This window comes from Haemaphysalis longicornis, unplaced genomic scaffold (genome assembly GCF_048455015.1).
Source record: "Haemaphysalis longicornis isolate Haplotype H1 unplaced genomic scaffold, Haemaphysalis longicornis Haplotype H1 scaffold_9, whole genome shotgun sequence".
Taxonomy (NCBI): domain Eukaryota; kingdom Metazoa; phylum Arthropoda; class Arachnida; order Ixodida; family Ixodidae; genus Haemaphysalis; species Haemaphysalis longicornis.
In genome coordinates, this window is record NW_027526460.1 from 172,093,199 (window position 1) to 172,113,818 (window position 20,620).

The 20,620-nt window shown below is 48.9% G+C and overlaps 1 protein-coding gene across 4 annotated transcripts in view; it reads left to right on the plus strand.

Moving 5' to 3' along the window:
* Positions 1-16,368, plus strand: part of LOC144151392 (uncharacterized) — a 458,541-nt gene extending 442,173 nt beyond the window's left edge. For all 4 annotated transcript variants that reach the window (XM_077682433.1, XM_077682432.1, XM_077682435.1 and 1 more), the window contains one exon: positions 9,734-16,368. In XM_077682433.1, coding sequence (XP_077538559.1) covers positions 9,734-9,888 — 155 coding nt within the window. In that variant the 3' untranslated portion in view covers positions 9,889-16,368. The remainder of the gene's footprint in view (positions 1-9,733) is intronic.
* Positions 16,369-20,620: the final 4,252 nt, after the last annotated feature.

The window sequence follows — 20,620 nt, forward strand, 5'->3', positions numbered from 1 at the left end:
GCTACTTTCTGTAGGCAAGCCTGATGGGGTTTTATCGATTACAGCGCAGCTGCGAATTTACCTTTTATTGCATCTAGAAAAAAAAACTAAAAATCATGCACCCCTTCATGGACAACGAGGTTGAACGCGAAGCTTTCTCGCGACAGATTCTATGATTGTCATCTGAGTTCGGACTGAGTTTCGATTATTTCAGAATGGAGCAATCGGATAGACGCCGGCTTCATAACGTGAGGCACCCAGTTTTGATTCCAGTCACTGCAGTGCTCTTCTTTTTTTCTACTTCGCCCACAGTCATTTACATCATTGTCAGAGGAAAATGGCTTTCCTGCTGGGAGTTTTCACGTTACAGGCGGCATCAATGAGAACACTAAAGCTTTGCTTTAAAATCGCGTAATGCAAGGGGTGACAAAAAGTTGCGTCAGGACTTGAAGGTAGAAGGGGTGAGACACCTGCGGATACTATTGCGCAGTTTTCATACAAATTTGTTTTCCTGCGTTAGGCTGGTCCTAAAACTTGACAATTGCAAAAATTGTGCCAAACTGCTCCAAAACAGTCTGAGAGCCAAGGATTTTGACGCTGCCGTTAGTTTCACTGGGGAAAAATGCTTACTGACGGCATAATTTTACAGCACCCCCCAGGTGACGCTGTATGTATAGGTTTAATTGATTGATCATTCAATAAAAAACCCGCATAAAATTTCCTCGAGATATTTTTTCGAAAGTCACAATATCGGGTTACACATTTTATTAAAGTTTTTAATGTTTTCCCATCGAAAACCATTGCACAGTCTTGTAAAAAAATACTTATGTGTACTGGGGCGACAAACTACTTGTGCAAGTTGATGAAAAAACTGCAATTTTCGGAGCACCGTATCTCCGGAACGACATTACTGGGCGCCGCCACCAAAGATAGGAAAACATGGCCTCTGGGCGAAGCAGTTGCTTGTGGGTGAGGCAGAGTGCTCTTCACCGATTTCTACCGTGGTTTTGGTTATGGGGGTAGCTGGGATTACATTCAGTCGTTTGATCTCTTGCGGGGAGTTGCACGACTTGAAAGACGGGAGTTCATCAAAAACAACGTGGTGCCCGAGAATTCCCCGTGTTTCGGGCTGGAGTGTGAGGCGCGGTGCGTGCTTGAAGTGAACTTTTGGACTCATTGCGTTGTTATAAAACGCTGAGTTATTGCTGCCTTTGACAGCGAGCTTGCGAGCGCCGGGAATTGACAATGCAGAAGTTGCGGCGCAGGCGACATCGCCGCTAAATGTTCAAGCCGTGTCAGAAAGCAGGAGGGGCTATTATTGCACGCTGTTAATAATGGTTCATCTATCTGAAGTGGAATTTAATGCCAAGAGGGAGGTGGCTAAACATACTGTAATGGACCTCGAGGTCCTCCCGGCTGCCAAGCCATCGAGGACCAAGCCATCCAAGCCATCGTGTACTGTCAGCTGGCCATTCCGTTCTTGTTGAAGACATCCCCAGACTGTACCAAAGTTGGATACGTGAAAGTGAAACTGTGAAGGATTTTTTGTGGTCTCGGTGCCTTCCGACGCTTTGTTCCTGGAAGCGAGCTTCTTCAGAGAAAAAGGTTCCGCCACAGCAGGTAAATTGCCTTGGCGATGTCACTTTGACGAGTGAAGAAGAGTCAGTGTTGAAGTTCTGGCGTGTGTTTTGTCGCCTCTTTTACCTTTGTCTCTGTTTAGTGTTCGCTAGTACGATGATTTTCTTAGTGTAATTCTTGCTTGAATGAATATGGCTTGACTGAAAACTTCGGCTGACGAAGCATCGTCGAATGTCGTGTCCGTTGTACTATTTGTCGGCGAGTGGTCCAGCACCACTTGCGAACTTTGGTCAGGTTGTCTCGTACTCCTCCATAGGGGTCCTGTGCGCGGGCGTGATGCTAGCATCACAATGTCACGTGCTCATCCCAGGATAAATGTTCTTGAAATATGACTCCGAGTGTTTTCACTGACGGTACTATCTCCAGTTTGGCAGAGTTTAGAGAAATAACATTGTCAATTATTACAGGCTTATTTCTGGCGCGGAACAATATTGCTTTCGCCTTTGGACGGCTAATCTTAAAACTATTTTGCTCTGTCCGCGATTCTAGTTTCGCAAAAGTTGCGTTTGCAGTTACAATTAATTCGTACGTCGATTTACCATGTAAGAATATACTCGTGTCATCCGCATAGATGATAAACTTAGCGCATGATGATACGCCAATAATATTGTTTACGTACATATTAAAAAGAAAGGGTCCGAGAATGCTACCCTGCGGCACCCCACTTTTTACTCGGCAAGGGTCTGACAAAAAGCCATCCAAGGCTACAATTTTATTAAGATCTTTGATGTAAGATTTAATGAAGGAGGCTGCCACACCACGTATACCATAGCATTTTAGCTTCCGTACTAGAAAATTGTGGTTGATATGGTCGAATGCTTTTGTTAAATCAATAAATTAACCGAGTACCATGTTTCCTCGTTCTAATTGAGACAAGATGAAGAAATTGTAAGCGCAAGCTCTGTTCCAAGGCCCTGACGAAACCCATATTGACAAATTCTACTGTTCGTTCTAGTAGAAGTCTACTTGAAGTAGACTTCTACGTGTCTACTTCTCGTTCCTTTCAAAGCAAAGCTTTTTACCTCTACCCCCCAAGGGTTCTTTCGGGACCGTTCGTGTCATAAGAAAACTCCTGCGAATAAATAAAAGAATTTACTGGCACGGCCAGGAATCGAACCTAGAACTAATAGAGTACCAAAGCGAGAGCCCGTTGTCTTACCGATTTAGCTACGAGCCCACGCTGAGACAGGGAAGAAAGGTGGTGCACTCACCAGCACATCTTCGGGTTTACCCCTTGCATTCTCGCTGAACGCCACGTAATAGAGTCACGCAATCTCTCATGCCGCATTGAGCTCCGCTCACGGCACATCTAGCAGCCCTGTGTGAGCCTTGCGCGTGTGCTAGGAGTTACAAAAATTTAAGGAAGCCCACAGCAACGCATGGCATCTCACTTCTAGTATGCCAATGTGCTTAACCCTGTGGCCTCCAGTGTTCACGCGAAAAAAATCACAGCGCTTTGTCGTCCGCCCTCACGCCAAACAGCACACAAAGTAACACATTCAAATACTCCTTGATGGCCAGGCCATCACTCCAAGCCCCCAGCATCAATATTTTGGCCCTACATCTCCTGGCCAACACCAGGAGTGACGTATCCTTGCAGCGCCTCAAACACAGTATCAATCAAATCATACACATGATCAGGCGAGTTGCCACCAAGAAGCGAGGCCTCAAGGAATCCGATACCTTTCGATTAAGTCAAGCTTTTGTCCTCTCGAGACACACTTAAGTCAACCCCTGTGTTCTCGGCAAAAAGGACATAAAGATGCTTTATATAATGATTAGGAAGGCGGTCGAGTAGGCCACTGGTCTTCTCATGAGTGCGTCAACAAAGAATCTGCTTAGCCCGGGGCTCCAAAACACGCTGGAACAGCTGATAGAGGGGCATCTTTCTAACCAGAAGCTTCGACTGAGCAGAACTGTGGTGGGTCGCCGCATCCTTCACCAGATTGGCTGGGCCGCACAGAATGTCACCCCGCTTGATGTCCTCCCGGACTCTTGGCGACAAGAACTCAAGAGGCTCTCTTTGCTTGTAAATAAGAACCCCTCACACAACGAGGGCCGCCGAAAAGCACGGGCTCAAGCGCTCAACACCACCCTCGGTTTGTGATCACGCAGTTATCGACACAGACGTCCCAACATTGAGGGCAGCAGTACGCCATCATTATGGCTACCTCCAGAACCAACCTTCTTGCGTGTGCCTCAGTCAAGACCGAAGACATGACGGCAGCAGAAGAGGCAGCCATCACCTTTGCTCTCTCTCAACCAGGGGTTCGGAAGGTAGTCACCGATTACCAACAAGCCTACCGGCATTACCAGTTGGGTTGGATTTCCCGACCAGCACGGCGTCTGCTGAGAACCCACTCCCAAAATGGTCCCATTCACCTATCTGGACACCCTCTCACTCTTCCATGGAGGGCAATGTATACGCCCACCAACAAGCGCGCGCTTGGGTCCCCATGCTATGGAGCTGCACGAGCACAGTCACCCGGTTGTCTCGTTATTATCGCCTTCAGAGACCGACCCTACCTTCGCCTTACGCTCACCTTTCCAGAGAACAACAAACTACCCTACGGCTCATACAATCCGGCGCATTCCCATACCCGACGCGTGTTCACCTATTGCTCCCGAATCGCTACGACGCTGAATGTAAATTTTGCTCAGAAGTAGCAACAATCCGCCATATAAGTGGGGTGTGCGACTTTAGCCCTGATCACCCTTCTCTTCTTCCGTGAAATACGCAACAAAATCAATGGGAGATGCTGCTGTCCAGCGACCCTCTGCCTACCCTGCTTCAGCTGGTGGACACAGCACAGTCAGCGCGGGCTGCATATCGGCTCCGGTGAAAAAGGAACCACTCCCCTGGAACGCCCTCTGGGCCATTCAAAAATCTGAATAGGAGTATTTCCTCCCCGTCCTCATTCCTCTCTTCCTTCGCCTCTTCCTCCCGCTCCTCGTCTTCCGTTTTAGCGGCCGATCTCGTCGCCTCCGTCCCCGGCGGCGGAGACGGAGCAGTGAGATTGTCCAACACCGGGTTTGAGCGTCCTTTAATTTTATAAAAAAAGTTTCCACTCATGTGCTACACCAATAAAACTCAACTAACCACCCTTCATGCATCATTCCTTGATTTAGCCTGACCAAAAATATCTCTCTGAAGTAATAAAGGCTCTGGTTAGGTGCATTTCACTTCTCCCTGGTTTCCCTATTTGTAGAGCGACGTGAGTGAATTTACGTGACGTCGCATGGGTAAACATTGTGGGTGCCGTTTACAGCTTTGCTTTCCAACCACATTCACAGGGTGGATTATCGCGATTTTTTTGTGCCGTGTTTTTTCCCGCTAATTTTTCAATCATGAACGTTCACCAACCCGCCCAAATCACAGTTCAATTGGCTTAGTTTGTGAAGGAGCAGGCTGTGGGGCACTTTATTGAACACCTTATGAAAATCTATAAATACGCAATCAGCCGCGGAACCATTATAAGTACTCAATGAAGCTTGTTTGTGAAGCCTACGAACTGCGTTTCACATCAAAATAATTTTCTAAAACCGTGTTGTTAAGTACATATGATGATGTCCTTTAGTGCTGACCAGTGCTCCAATTATTGAGGCAGCTTTGCTCTGACGAAGGAACATTTTTCTTGTTAGCAAGGCGTTTTGATGCATGGATGAGCCATGGAAACTGGCAGTTAGTGGTAATGACATTTTGTGGAATTAAAATGTGAATTGTAATTTTTAACAGGTGCCAGTTTTCATTGACCGATCGCTCGTCGAAACCAACAAGAAATTCACCCAGAAAAGTCTTTAGGCCATCATTATTAGCCGAAAAGTTAGGCTTTCCGTAATCGTGAATAACCTTAGGGTTATTTAGGGACAAACGAGTTGGAAAATTCAAGCTAATGTGTAATATGAAGTGATCGCTTATTTCCGGTACATAGCTGATGTTAACAATAAGTCAAGTATGTTAGACGTGGAATGAGTTATTCTTGTTGGCTAAGTGACAACCTCTGTTAAAGAAAATGTTTATCAGAGTACCACAAAATTTGATGATTGGCATGTTTCTTCGGATGCGATAGCGGGTAATACCCAGTGAACATCGGGAATATTAAAGTCACCGAAAAGAAATATCTGCTGATTAAAAAACATTGTGTGAATGGTGTTTGTATAAATGAGTGTCGTGAAGATAGTTACAAAAGCCTAGTGGTGAAAACGGTGGGCGATAACATACAGAGAGGCGGTGACACAGAGGGTGATAACTTGGTTAAATTAACAGATATCTGAAGACAAGTTAACTCAACATTTGTAGCGACATTGACTCGTGAACATTCTAAATTGTTCTTCACAGCAACTGAAACACCACCGCCGCGAGTTGAGGAGCGAGTGCATCGAAATATATTGCCGCAAAGCCAAAGATGACACAGTGGTCTTGAAGGAAAAGCAAGTTTATTGGAGCGAACTTGTGCTCCCCTAACAGAAGGGTTAAAGGTTTGGGAGTGTTCGTTCATAGTCACACAGAAAACAAGCGCTGCAAAAAGCACAGGACGAGGCGTGGATGGGGCAAGCGCTAAACTTTCAACAAAAATTTTATTGCAAGCGCTCATAAACACGTCTGGCTAGCATGAAGAGAGGAGGAAGGAAAGAGAAACATCAAAATGATGGGCGAAATAAGAAAAACAGTAACGTACCGCCTACGACAAGAAATCCAGCTCAAGTTTCGAGAAGGCTACAGACGGCCTGCTGACGCATTGATCACCAGACCTTGCTATCTCTGCCGCTTCCACAGTTTCTCTTGTCAGGCCCGAACGATGAAAATACAACACAGTTGTTTGGTCGTACAGAGGATGACACGGGTTTACCGAGACACATGTTTTACAATGGGCAGCCAGCTGGCCATCGGTGGTAACGATCCTGACCACGCTCCGTGGTCCTGACCTTTGTCTTGTGCACTCGTAAGCGAATGTTTTAGCATCTGCCGGTCTGGCCGATATAGTGTCTGCCACACGAGAGAGCAAGTTTGTAGACAACGCTACGTCGGTATTTAACAAAGGCGTCTCTGTGCTTGATAGCGCACATTTTTTTCCGCGCACGCGTGGGACAGCTCACCTGCAGAAAGCCAAAAGCTTCTTACGTGCCCTGAACACGACCTTGACCCCTGAACGTTGTCCAACTTTCTTGAGGTTATGTGAGATTTTATGTAGGTATGGGATAACAGCTATCATTTTTTTGGCTCTTCTTTTATTGTCCTTCCTCTGGTTTTCTGCCCACTGCTCATCGCTCAAGCGAGACTCAATTTTTGTTTGCGATGCAAGCCTGCCGCGACGGTTGTTGTTTCCGTCGCGGAAGGCTTGCACCGCAGAAGGCGCCACTAAGTGTAGCGTAGAAAGCAAATAACAACAGGAACAGATCCGAAACGTAACAAATAAAACTGAAATAAACAAACAACCACAATCTCTCCTAAAACGAAATCTATGCTGCGAAACATTGCACAGTGTAATTGTATTGGCCTGTTGAACAATCTAGACGACATTTACGAAATACTTTCGGAACACAAGCCGGAAATAATTTCTCTCCAGGAAACACATCTCAACGCAAATCACACACACTTTCACACAGTACACATTTTTTAGAAAGGATAGAGATGGCGGCACTCGCTCATTTGGAGGTGTTGCCCTAGTCGTTCAGAAGTCAATTGCTTGTCACCAAATCAGACTGCCAACTAACCTTGAAGCGGTTGCCATAAGGGCAATTATTTTTGATAAGTTAACAACAGTTTGTTCTTTATATATACCCCCTGGTTACCATTTCAGAGCTACGGAATTTGGAAGTCTAGGTGACACACACATTCCCAAACCCTTTCATACTTATCGGTGATTTGAATGCTCACCATTAGCTCTGGGGCCCCCCACGTGCCAATGCCCGGGGGAGCCATATACAAAATGTTTTTGCTCTCATCTGGCACCTGCTTGTTTAACAAAACACGCCCAACACACAACACACAAAAAACGCCCAACACGCAACACACACTCTGCGATAAACCTAGCAATAGGCTCCCCCACTCTCTTTCCTTCACTAAAGTGGAGTGTAGGTTACAAACCCCACGGTAGCGACCACTTTCTTGTCACAGTAAGCGCTATAAGCAGCCCCACAATCCCAACACGTGCACAGAGATTTCGTGAGGACTGTGCGGATTGGAAAAAAATCCACAAATTGCCCCAACAGTCTAATGCACAATTAGAAAACCTTGACATTGACCGCACTACAGATATCATCACCGCACACATCATTAATTCCACTAATTCCTCTATCCCTCAGACGTTGGTAGAAAAAACAACAAACCGAGGCCTCGGTGGAGCGGGAGTGCAGGGGAGCTCGAAAGGAATGAAACAAAGCCTGGGGTGTTTTCAGAAGGCATCCTACGAATGAGAACCTCATTTCTTCTAAACGTGCAAAATCAATGTGCAGGCGAATAAGACACGCAGCCGAAGCTTAGAGCTGGAACGCATTTATCTCATCCATCAACTCATACACTGATACACACAAAGCTTGGAAAAGGATTATGCATTACAAGGGTGGAACACAAAGACCCTCCCACTTGTTAGCGACTGGAGACATGCTTGAAGATCGAGCTAGTGCTCTTGGCCAGCACTTTGAGGGTGTTTCCAGTTCTGCCCACTACACCGCACAGCTTTTAAGACACAAATATTTAATGGAACAACAACCTCTGCGAAAGATGAACTCAGAAAAAATGGGATACAACTGTCCATTCACTATACATGAGTTCTCTGCAGCACTCTCAACATGCGGGAAAACAGCCCCAGGGGCTGACAGTATCACATACGGAATGATAAAACATGCATACGCAGACACCCAAGCTGTAATTCATTTATTGAGTTACGGGGCTTGCCGCTCGTCGCAAGATGCTCGATGTCGCGCGCAAGTGTGAACAGCAAGGGTGGCGATCGCTTTCGCCTTCGTCGCTTCGTCGCAAGTGTGAACGGGCCTTACGACCGGCCATGCATGCTGATGCTATTTGTATTCCTGTAAACATAGTTGATTGGATAGAATTAGTCTAATTATGACAGGTACATTTTTCAGAAAACCTTAGGAGCTCATATTATTACTCATAACATTCATTTGAGGCACATCGAACTAAATAAAATAGCATCAGCATGCAGTTCATTTCATCCCGAATTCAACGGTATAAGGTTTATTGAAATCCTTTGAAAAAAACAAGAAAACCTGTGTAAAACTAGGCACATATGCAAAAAAGGGAAGCTGAGAAAATGGCAGTTGAAGTTTTCCTACATGTAACAGTTTTATTTATTCAGCATGTGAAAAAGAGAAATGCTTTAGAATGAAGCTTTCTTTTCGCTCAAAACGAGCATACCAAGTTTGCTGTAATCAGTTCATGGGAAAATTATGAAATCCTCTGTATACAGGGAGGCCTTTTGTTTTTGTGCAAAAACAGAATCTACAGGTTTTTGTGCAAAACAGAAGCTACATCACGTCACTTGGGGGAGTAGTGATGTTTTTCAAGACCCGAAAAATGCACTTTTCAACTATCATTCACAGCAGTTGAGTTGCGGAACCACTGTAACGCCCGTTCCTACTTGCAATATGGAAGGACGCTCATTGTGCAGTGCGAGCAACAGGTCTTTACCAATTTTCCTCACCACTGTCGCCGCCATCGTGCCGTCGCTTTTGATGCGGATGGAGGAGACGAAATTTTCTGACATATCCTGCCAAAGCACCCAGATGCTGTGTCTCCACGAATGGTGTGAACACGAAACCAAAGCTCCATGATGTCTCATGTCGAGTGAATACAATAACAAGAAAATCAAAAATACGTCGTCGCCGTCGCACGCGGAAGGTGGCTGTTGCTCCACCGCTCGCTCTCGTCGCAAGTGCGAACGGGCCTGGGGGCGGCAGAGCCCTTTTTAAAGTAGGCTTAATACAAGCACAGATGCATTGCTGGAAAGAGTTTTGTAAGGGCCTGCATGAGCAACCATGCATGAAGGTGTCCAGGCACTTTTTGAGTGCACCTGTTGGGTACCAGTGTTGGGTGCCCGTTGTGGAGCCGATCCTGAGCACTGCCGGTGGCGGCGGCGTCCACTCTGTGCAGACTGTCGGCGCGGCCAGTCGCTGGTGGTGCACGCCATCAACGAGGGGCGCCAGGCCGCCCGCCAGATGGACCTGGACCTGGCGGGAAAGAGCCTGCTCGCGGGACCCGGAGGCATCATTCCCTTCTCCTACGAGCTCGTCACAGGTGGCAGCTAAGCAGCTGCCTCTCTTCTCGGCTGCCCCCTCTCTCTGGTGGGCGCTGGGAAGGGTACCGGGCTAGCTGCAGCTGGTGCCGAGGCAGCTACTTGGGCGACGGGGGCCAGGGAACGGAGGACACCGTTAGGTAATTTAGAAGGCCCCCGAGTGATGGCTGATTACCGTATTGACATTCGAATAAGTCCTGGGAAGAGTTTCGGGCAGTGTAGACATATCGGACCTTTTTATCGGGATTTGCGTGCACGGCAGAGTTGCCCTTGTCCGGGCAGGGAAAATGTCTGCTCGCTTGCCCTGTGTTCCTTGAAATTGCTGACCGTGGCGTAAGGGGGAACTGCTTGCTCTGTGTGGCTGGCGGTGAGCAGGGGCGCGTCTTCCCCGCGGGCAGGCGATGGGCTGCGCTCGCTGCTCGTCTGGCCGCGCCAGCAGCCTCGCAGTGCATGCCACCCGGGAAGCCCCACTGCGTGGCAAGCATCAAGTGGTTGCTTAGTCCAAGTCCAAGTGGTTGCTTAGCTCATCCTGCGTTCGATTGGTCGCAGAGCCTCTCAGGAGATCAGAGTAGCCCTTCGTCCTGCTCACTGTGCTAGAATGCGTGGGACGGGGGGGGGGGGGCATCCCACTGCTTTTCACCCTTTTGCAGATGGGAGGCCCCAGGTAGCATTTCATCCTAACCAGGCTCAAAGGGTACATTTGTGGCTCCAAAGTGGAGGACAGGTAGGGTTGGCACAGTGAAACCCGGATAACACAACTTTCGAGGGACGTCATATGTGTCTTATGATCGTGTAAATGCTGTCCTAGTAACGGTCTCATGCGACACGTGAGCTGAGGACTTAGTTAAACTACTACGTACTATTTGGCGCATCCTCGCGTAACTTGCAAACCCCTAACTGAAATGCCAAGTTTCTGGGGAAAAAGAACGCCCCCTCCTCTCCACTGCGTCTGCCCGCCATCCCAGCACCTCGCGCGCAAGAGATAAGCTTAGCAAATAGAGCGAGAGAGACAAGGCGGCCCTACCAAGGCCGTAGCCGAGTGGCGACGGAAGGGGAAGAGGCGGGAGACAAAGAAACAATGGGTGTTTCCACATTTATTGGCTTGATAAGAGCTTCGAATTGGCGGTCTGCCAACCACCTGGACTCTGACTTCTTGCAGTTGGCACGTTGCCACTCTGCTGCCGCATGGGGCTGTCCCGCGTGTTCGCTTGGGACTCTTCAGCAAGTGGTTTGGCCCACTGCAAACTGTTTACCTTTGCACATGAGCTCATTGAACTTGGGTGGCACCAGTGGCAATGAACCATTTCGAATGCCCATTTAAACACCAAGGTTTAATAAGCTGTAAAATTAGTTCCAAGCGGTGCATCAGAAAACCGGCTCTCTCATTGCACTCACGAGGCTTCATACTACTCGAAAATGTAAACATTTCAGTTTTACGACCAACATTGTTTTGTCAATTGTTCCTCCAAAAATGGCTAATTATCTATATCTATCTTGACAAAAATTGGCTTACTCAAAAAATAGTGGCATATCAGTGCGGGAAAAGCAGCAAGGCACACAAGTTTCACAACGTCTGTTTAACAATTAAAGAAGCGGTTTGAAGAGCCGTGCCCCCCCTTAAATGGGGCTAAGAAATACAGTTTGGGACGAGGCGACGTACAAGGTGGGCAAAACACCGGTAAATCCCCGCCAGCATTCGTCGCATTCATTGTACAATCGACCTAATTTTTAATGCCGGGACCACGGTGATTGGTTGTAAGAAGCGGATATTATGTTTTGTCCCCTGTTTCCAAGTTTCCCAACTTCTTGTTCCTATCGAGCCGTGGTGGGTGCAGGTGCTGGTCTCTGTATTTTGTGTGTCTTGGCCACACGTGTTATGAAGCGTTTAAAGTCTGCCACATAAAAGAATAGCATGAGTGATGGCGCGGGTTCACAGTCCATACGACCAGAGTGCGGGGCGCACTTCATGTGAAGCGTAGAATGGGTGCAAGGATTCAGCGCTGTCTTTACACGCTGAATCCTTCCATCCATGACAGGGCCTTCCAGCAATGAGGGCCACAACTTCTCTGCTAGAATCAGGCTACACACGCGCGCCTTCAAAGCGTGACGCATCTGATGCAGTACTGTGGTTACGTGTGGCACGCACAGTAAAATCTCGCAGTTTGGTATATTGCTGATTGAAGACTCTCGGCTCCACCTCAGCTGAGCAGCAGCAAGAGAACTGAAATGGTCTTGAGTAAAACCTAGAAGCTTCCAGAGGGCTGCAGCGAAACACTTAGCTTTTATTCACAAACGTTGCTCAAGTTTAAGGAATCGCAGTTGTTAGGCAGGGTGATTCTATATTTTCAGGCACACAATGCAAGCCTTAACCTCCCAAGCCTCCTGCAGCCCATCAGAAAAGGCGGGGCTGCTTGCACTTGTGCAAATGAACTGAACTGCACTGTGGATCTCCTTGAACAGAAGGCACACACGGAAGGTGGTGTGGCTTTGTGCAGTGCATACTTGGTTAGCCTTGTTCCAAACGAGGGCATTTGCTACTTTAAAGGTGAACAAGTCACGGGTGTTGTGCCGGCCCGATATGTGCAGCAGCCGACTGTTGCGTAATAGTCGTTTCTCCGTCAGTGTGAGCTCATCCAGCAGAAACGATTGCAGAGGGGCATGCCCTTTTGTGTTTGAAGGAAGTGGAACTGGAAAGTATTGCGTTGTGCTTTATGCGGATTTTTTAGCCAAGAGTTGATGTGATATGGGCCGTTTTGGGCTTCTATTGGGCCTGTGCTTTCGCGAAGAGCCCGGCCTTGTTTCTGGCATATTTGCTGCTCAGTTGTTGTGGTGCAAGTGTGGCTTCAGAGCAGAGCAGACAGGTGGTTGGTTCAAGGCCTTTTCAAGGACACTGTTCGTGGCTATGTCTGCAAGCGTGTTAATTGGCACAACTGAAAAAGGCTTGCGGCTGGCTCCGGTTCTGCTCGACTGTTGAGTGCCGCATTTCAGCAGTGGTGCAGTCCATATTGGGGCATGCAGGCAGCCTTCTGCTGTTGGCTTCATTCGTTACTCACAGCCTTCAATAAATGTTGTCACAAATTGGCATGCGTGTGTGATGTAACCGGGAAAAGCAAGCGTATTCATGGAAGAATGGCCATCTTAATTGCCGCAGGGTAAACTTTCAAATAAACAGAATTACCCCCAAAATTGTGAGCTGCAACAGCAGTCTTTGCAAGAGTTGATTGGTTTGCCCATCTTAATTAAGGAAACGTCAGAAAAGTTGTTCATGAAAAGTGAATAGTAAAGTGCCAAGTGCGGCAGCGTTCTCGGCTGCATTAGTGCGTTCCTTTGAGCAAGAACGAGAACAAGCACTCGTACAAAAACTCTCAGTGGCACTACTGCATGACCCAGTGGATTTGAGAATGCCCCAGAGAGTGGCTTCTGAGCTGGCGTTGGCTTAGCCTGTTTGCTCGCAAGTGGGCCATGGGAGCGAGTGGCAGACGTGCCTCGTTCACCGAGAAGGGACTCTGCAGTGACCCCGACTGGGCCTTCGTGGACGGTAATAGCTGCCAGCTGCGCTCACTGGTCCGCAGAAGGGCACCGTGGTTCCATTAGCTGACCGCCACATATCGTGTGTTGTTGCTGCTGCTGTTGTTGTTGTTATTGTTGTTTGTGTTGTTGTTGTTGCTGCTGCTGCTGCTGGTGTGTGGCAGCCGCCCCAGCTGTGATGCTAGCAGCACCACCTAGTCCAGCGCCCCGCCTGTACCGTGTTGTAACCTCTCAGCTTGCTCTGTCAGCAATATTCTGCACACAGCAGCGCCTTCTTGAGACCGGTACGCTCGAGTCTTTCACAGTGTGGTGCTCCAAGGGCTTCCGCTTTACTGCTCTTTTTCTCCCCGTCTCATTTCACTGGCTTACAGTTTTCTTTGTGCAAAGGGCCGTGCAGGTTAACCGTACACTCGTGGAGACGCATGAAACAGGGCCAACAAGCAGGCAAGGATTATTGGTAGCTCGTGAGGCTTAGCTAGCATTGCCTGCTGGCGGGAAGGACACCAAGAACACAAAGCTGGCGCTGCAGGCTGCCACAGGTCGAGATCGAAATAGTGTGCAGTGCCGTACTCATTCATAACGGTGGCACTGAGTCAGGGATCATCAGGCAACCAGGGATCATCTGTAACTTTTCTCAACATCATCGAGACCATTCGTACAACGTGCACCAAAACTCGAGTGTTTTCCTCTTAACCGCTGACACAGTGGGGTGGTTTTGTGGTTCGTTGTGGTTCGTGACTGTGGTTCGTGATAGCCCACCTGGAATCTTTCCCAGGCGGTCCTAGTAGAGAACAATCCTAGCTCAGCACTAAAGAACAATCGCAGGCAGTTTGACCTGTCCATTCTGTGTTGCCCATGCATAGTACTATTCTGAAAGCATGTGGCAGTTGTTGGTTCTTGAGAGGTTTTGGTGCTACATAGCGTTGTGGCATGTTGTTTCGGTTGGTTTATCCCGTCGCCGTGGCATCTGTGAGTGGCTTTTATGATTCCATGCAGTGAGCTGCTTTTAATATGGCTTTCTCTAATGGAAACCTTAGGGCTTGGTGTACTTACGTTTCGCTGGCTCCTCCAATCCACCCCTAACAGGAATGGTGCTCATGTGCTGTGCAACTGCATCTTTTCTTGCTAAGCACCCTCTGCGGCTTCTTTGAATGCACAATGACGCTTCTGTGAAGTGTGTTCGATGCTGTACAGTGACAGTTTGGTGCATGTGTGCTGTTGGGGGGTGATTGCATTTTGTTTACAGCTGTAGCACGCTGCAGGGGAAAGGAAGGCACATGTTTGATTGGTTGTCACCTGAAAAGCTGTCGCGATGGCATGCACAGGGAAAGCGTTCTGCCATTGGCCAGTGTGCCTCAAGCATGGGGCTCAAGTTTCGTTTGCTGTTCAACTAAACAGGGGGGCGTAACCTATGGGACAAGCGGGCGTTCAACCTAGTCTCCCAGATATTTGATTGTGTCGTAATCGAAGTGGTCTCTGTCCGACGCATCGTACTAATGCAACCGAGAAATTTTCACGGAAACCAAACTAGCAGATGAATGGGGCTTTGCTTATCAGCACATTCCCAGCAGTGCAGACGGTTGGACCTGAAGAGAGTCGCCACTGAGCTTGCTTCGCGCTGCATTTAATTGAGCGTCACTCACCCACCGGTATTCAGAGCCATTGAAGATCAGAAGTCATTTGGAAGATGGTGCATCTGTTCTCATCTTTGTTTAATGGGCGCAGCTCACCATTGTTCAGTTGGGGCTACAAAATCGGGACCACCTTTGCACCACAGAAACTGTAAGTGCAAAGGTTTTTCTTATCGTTTACAAAATGCCAAAGGTTGCAATTTGGTAGTGCGTTAATCTCGGATCATCCTCAGGATATTATAGGGCTTGTTTAGTCCTCGGACATTGCTAGGTCCATTACAGGGAAGCGCTGGCGAGTGACTACTACTTGTCGGGCACAGACAGGTTCAGCAGATTGCTTACTGCCTAGTACAAAGGCCTGTTCATTTAAAAATTGGGCTCTGTTGACTCGGTTTTATGGGATGTGAACGCATTTTATTTTCACTAGTAGGTAAATGTAGTGATCTTTCAATGGCTTTCTGTGAGTGGGATCCGAATGTGCGCGTAGCTGGCGTTGATGTATAAATTTACATGAAGTTGCAGCCTTCATTGTAGTGAGACAGTTCATGTTGAAGTCTCACATGCAGCATAGATAAGAGGATCCAATCGTGTGGCTTTCACTGTAATTACAATTTGAATCGACTTATTATTTTGATGGTAATTTGTGTATGCTGTTGATTTTTGTTGGTTTGAAATTGTTTTGCCTAATCACTTCTAACACTTCTAACACTTGCCTAATCACTTCTAACAGTTCTAACGAGTGCATCAACTACTTGGCTCTCCGTATTCATGTGTGCAAAACTGGACGAACCAATTTCCCCTTTTTGTCCTCCAAACACTTGACATGTAATCTGCGGCTATAAAACATAGTCGCGATAAAACATTTACAGCCGCCGCAATCTTACAGAGAAAATTTTCAAAAGGGCAGCTTCTGCTATGGCCTAGCTCTTAAATGTGCCTGGCTGGACCATCAATCAGTGTCTAGTATTCCGAATGCACCTTCTCAGTGTGTACTGTCCAGCAATCATGGAAGCCTAGTTTCTTGCTAGTCAGCACTGTGGTTGAACACAAGTGGTTTTGCTTGGTGTCCCTTGGCGTGTTCTTTTGTCTACTTGCACGTGTGAGCGGCCATGTGAACCACCAGTCTTTCAGTAAGGATGTGTCAAAAAAGGGAGGCTGATTGCCGTTTCCAGGGATATTGTACCAGTGTGCATCAGCACCTGTATGGAGCCCTGTGTGCTTGGAATAATAACATGTGGAGCTGTTGTAGTATGTACACTGGCAAAGAAAAGAATCCATGTCTGTGTAAATAGCTCTGTAGCCTGTATGGTGGATGTATTAAAGCAGGAAACAAATGGCTGCTGCTTTCTCGCCCAGGAAAAGAAAGTGGTTTCCAGCAGAGTTTAAAAGGTGGCGTGAAAATTGAAAATGACGAGTCCTGGTGGGACGATGGATGTGGTGCTTGGATTCTGGCATTTTGGTTCAGCAGGGAGAAAATGTTTCGGAGGTTGTTTTGTGAAAGCGGCGTACAATAGGCACAGTAAAACACCAGCCACTACAGCGGCCAAAGGTGTGCAACACAGCACACCACCTGGCTTTGCCAGATTCCCACCTTTCCTGTGTACGTTTCCTGTGTACCTTGCGAAGCAGTTCGCAAGTTCCCAGTCTGAGATCTGCTAGCCACGCAGCAGTAAATTCAAATGGAATGCAGCTGGTCTGTATCTGCAGCTCGAATTCGTTCAACCAGTGGCACTCGCGAGAGCACATGGCCAGACCAAGGTGCTAGTTTTGGAGGAACTGTAGGAACATTTCGGCACGCACACCCAAGACTGGTTATGTGAAAGAACAAAAAACCGACACGGCTCGCAAGTGAGATGTTGTCGGGAAATGTTTGTTCGGGTATAAAATTCTATTTCTGCTGTATTGTGCTAAGTATTGTGCTCCTGCTGCAAAGCAGCAGGAGCGGCCGCAGCAGCTCCTCCAGAGCTGGTGCCTGTTGCGCCACTAGGTGTGGGAATACTAGCATTGTATGCGAGATGTTTTTAGACCATATGTGGGCCACAGTATGCCAATAGGAGCTTTTCTCCTAATCGACATCTGCAATGGTAAGTGCTCAACTCACCGACTGATTCATCAACGCGCAGCAGAAACTGCTGGACCAGTCTAGAGAGCTGAAAGTTCAGGATACAACCCTTTTATCATTGTAGCCTCACTACACAGCCTCACTAAGGCTCTATTTCTGGAGGTTGCACCCATAGGGGTAATGTTTCTTTATGTATTAAAAACATCCTCAATACGGCTCTATTTCCAGAGAAAACACCCATAAGGTTTCCTGCAGGTAATAGAGTAAATTTGTTTCTGCAGTACTGTATCTAAAGCAGCAGTGGGTGCCTGGGGGTAGCCAAAGGGGCTAAATTGTGTTTTCAGGAATTCCGGCAGGCCTGTTTGAAGTAATTTTTGCTAATATATGCAGCTGGTATGATTGTCTAAAAGATTTGGCGGAGCTTGCACTGCTGGTGCAAGCCTGGAGGGGTCCACCTAGCTTCTCCCCACAATGATCCCAGGCAGCACGTACGTACTTCGTATGGGGAGCAGTCTTGCATCGCCCCTCTTCGACCTACTAAAGGTGGCCCCGGAATTCCCAAGCTCAACCGACCAAGAATGCTACGCGGACAACCCAACAGCCTTTGGCTCATTGGCCCTGTAGCAGCCGGCGTGCCACGGGTTTACCGCGCCGAAGATCACGATGGTGGAAGCTCCTTTCCTCGCGCAAGCCCATGCGCAAGCCTGGACGAGGTGGGCGCTCCTCACGAGGCGCATGCGCACATGTGGTCGACATTTCTTTATTAGACACTGCGCAATGGTCACGCCGCCGGAGTAGATCTGAAGCACAGCTCTACTAATCTCGCCATCGTGGTAAATTTGACCTTCATTTGACTTCAACTGCACCGTACCCTTGGCAACGCCTTACGTGACTAGCCGGGCCGAGCTGCGCCGACGGCTGCGTTCACCGCTGCCGCCGCTGTTGCCGGCTTTGCGCATGCTCTCCCCGCAACTGGTTTGCAACTGGCCGTGTGACTCGCTGCGTGCGTGCGAGGTTGGCCATGAATGAGGGCGAGGCCGGGCTTTCTTCTCTGAACGTTGCACGGGACCTGGAGGCTTTTGAGGTGTCGTGGGCAAGCGGCGTCTCGCCATCCCACAGATATCGCTGGGCCAGCTCTTCGGCTCGGAAAACACTGAAAGCAAGACCACAGCCATAGACAAAAGGAGGCTTTGGACAAATAGTACAGTCGAACCTGACGATATTGTACCCGTTTACATCACATTCTCCCACATATCAAGCTATTTCTCGTCACGGTATATTTGATAGCAAACATTACACCAGCGACTCTCGATATATCGAATGCCAAATGCCGCAGAAGTGCAAGTTAGCTTTCCCTCGCGATGAAGGAGAAATTCCACGCGAACAGTTTAGCCTGGCCATTCTAAAGCAGTGGGCGAGCGGCGGACCCCGCGTTACAAGAACGAGATGCCGCGGTCGGCCCTGTTGACGTAGTCCACGACGTACGCCGCGCACGCGTAGTGGTCGAGGATGATCTGCAGGCCCACGTTAGAGTCGAGAACCCTTCCGATCCACGGGTTCACGCTCTTCTCGGCGGGGGTCTTCGCGTGAAGCACGCACGGACGCGACGCGCCAGCCCGCAGAGTCTCCGAGTACTCCTCCCCGAACCGCACGTCGAAGGCGCGCAGGAACTTGTCCAAGCTCGCAAATTCCCCGTGCTCCAACGCCTCGTGCATTTCGTCCTACTTGGCCTTCAAGCGCCGTCGACGCACCCGTACGACAACAACTACAACTACAACTACCACCGCCAACTACCACAACCTACGCCACGTGACCACCCCCAATGCTCTGCATTTACTCGTGTCCCTCGCGCGGGGGCATGCGACGGGGGCACTTTTTATCTTCCGGTTCCTCCCTTCTGCTGCGCACAACGCGACTCGGCTGCTGCGTGTCCCTCCCACAGTTCTGCACGAATTGGCAATCTCGTTAGCGTCGACTGGAAGGGGAGCAGCCGGGGTCCACCGGAAATTCATTGAGGTACCGGTATGGAAACGGGTTGTTATGGGGGCGGTTGGCAATGGGCAATGCAGCGCATTGCTGCGGGATGGTTGCCTCCGTGCACGAGACAATTCCTACCCCACTCGCGATTCAAGGAGACGGAGTAGACAAAAGGTGAGGCCCTACCATTCATGCCTAGAGAGAAAAGACGTTTTCGCACGGGGTTTTCGCCACCAAATGTAATAATTCCCTCGCACTTCCCCGAGGGGGAGAGTGTGTAAGTGCGAATGCACGGTTGTTGATAGCGCGATTACGGTGGATATCGTGATCTTGGAGTGGAGAGGAGGCGCCCAACACCCGCAGTCACTGAGCGGAGAGAGGAGGAGGAGAGTAGCGCCCGCCGTTACGGCGAGGGCTACACGAGCGCCCTCACGCGTCGGAATGCGGAGCGCCCGCTACGCGAGCGAGAGCTCTCCCGCCCGAAGTGGAGAGGAGGCGCCCAACACCCGCAGTCACTGAGCGGAGAGAGGAGGAGGAGAGTAGCGCGCGCCCATCTCCGACGAGGAGCGCGCGCACCCGCAGCTGTTGCTATGCGGACGACGGCGGCGGACGATTCAGGCTCGCTTAAGAAGTGCATTCGCACTTAAAAATTCACCCGCATTTCCCCGAAGGGGAGCATGGGGAAGTGCGAATGCACGGGTGATGCGAAGGCACTCTTCTTGGCCAATCGCCCTAAGTGGGTATGTGGTGGGGTCGCTTTCGCACTTAAAAACTCTTCTTGGCCAATCGCCCTAAGTGGGTATGTGGTGCGGACGGACGGACGGCGGTGGACGCGTGATTCAGGGTCGCTTAAGATAATACTGATTGTGGAATTAAAAGCTATTTAATTCCACACTAGCCTGGTCAAAGTTTCAATGATTTGTGGGCTTGGCGCCTCGTGATCCCGATGTATGCTATAGGATTCAACCAGGGCTTCAATCCCATCTCGGTGAGGTATATTTGTGTACAGAGAAGTTACATCTAAAGTTACAAGGAAGGCGCCATCAGGGATTTTTATGTTGTTAATTTCCCGTAGGAAGTGGTTAGTATCACGAAGATATGCCGAATGGGTAGCGAAGGAACTCTTCTTGGCCAATCGCCCTAAGTGGGTATGTGGTGGGGTCGCTTTCGCACTTAAAAACTCTTCTTGGCCAATCGCCCTAAGTGGGTATGTGGTGTGGATGGACGGACGGCGGTGGACGCGTGATTCAGGGTCGCTTAAGAAGTGCATTCGCACTTAAAAAAGGGACGGGCGATGGCTGTAGGGCGCGGTTCCAAGATGATGCTGCTTCTTTCTTTACTACTTCATCATCTTTTTCTACAGTAACAACAGTTTTACCCAAGCAGCAGGAAATGTCAAGCCCAAGCATGCCAAAGCCAACGTAACAACAGTTTTACCCAAGCAGCAGGAAATGTCAAGCCCAAGCATGCCAAAGCCAACGTTTATAGATGCACTTTTCCATTTCCGTATCTCCCCTCCGGGGGAGCCACGGCCTGTCGGGATTCTC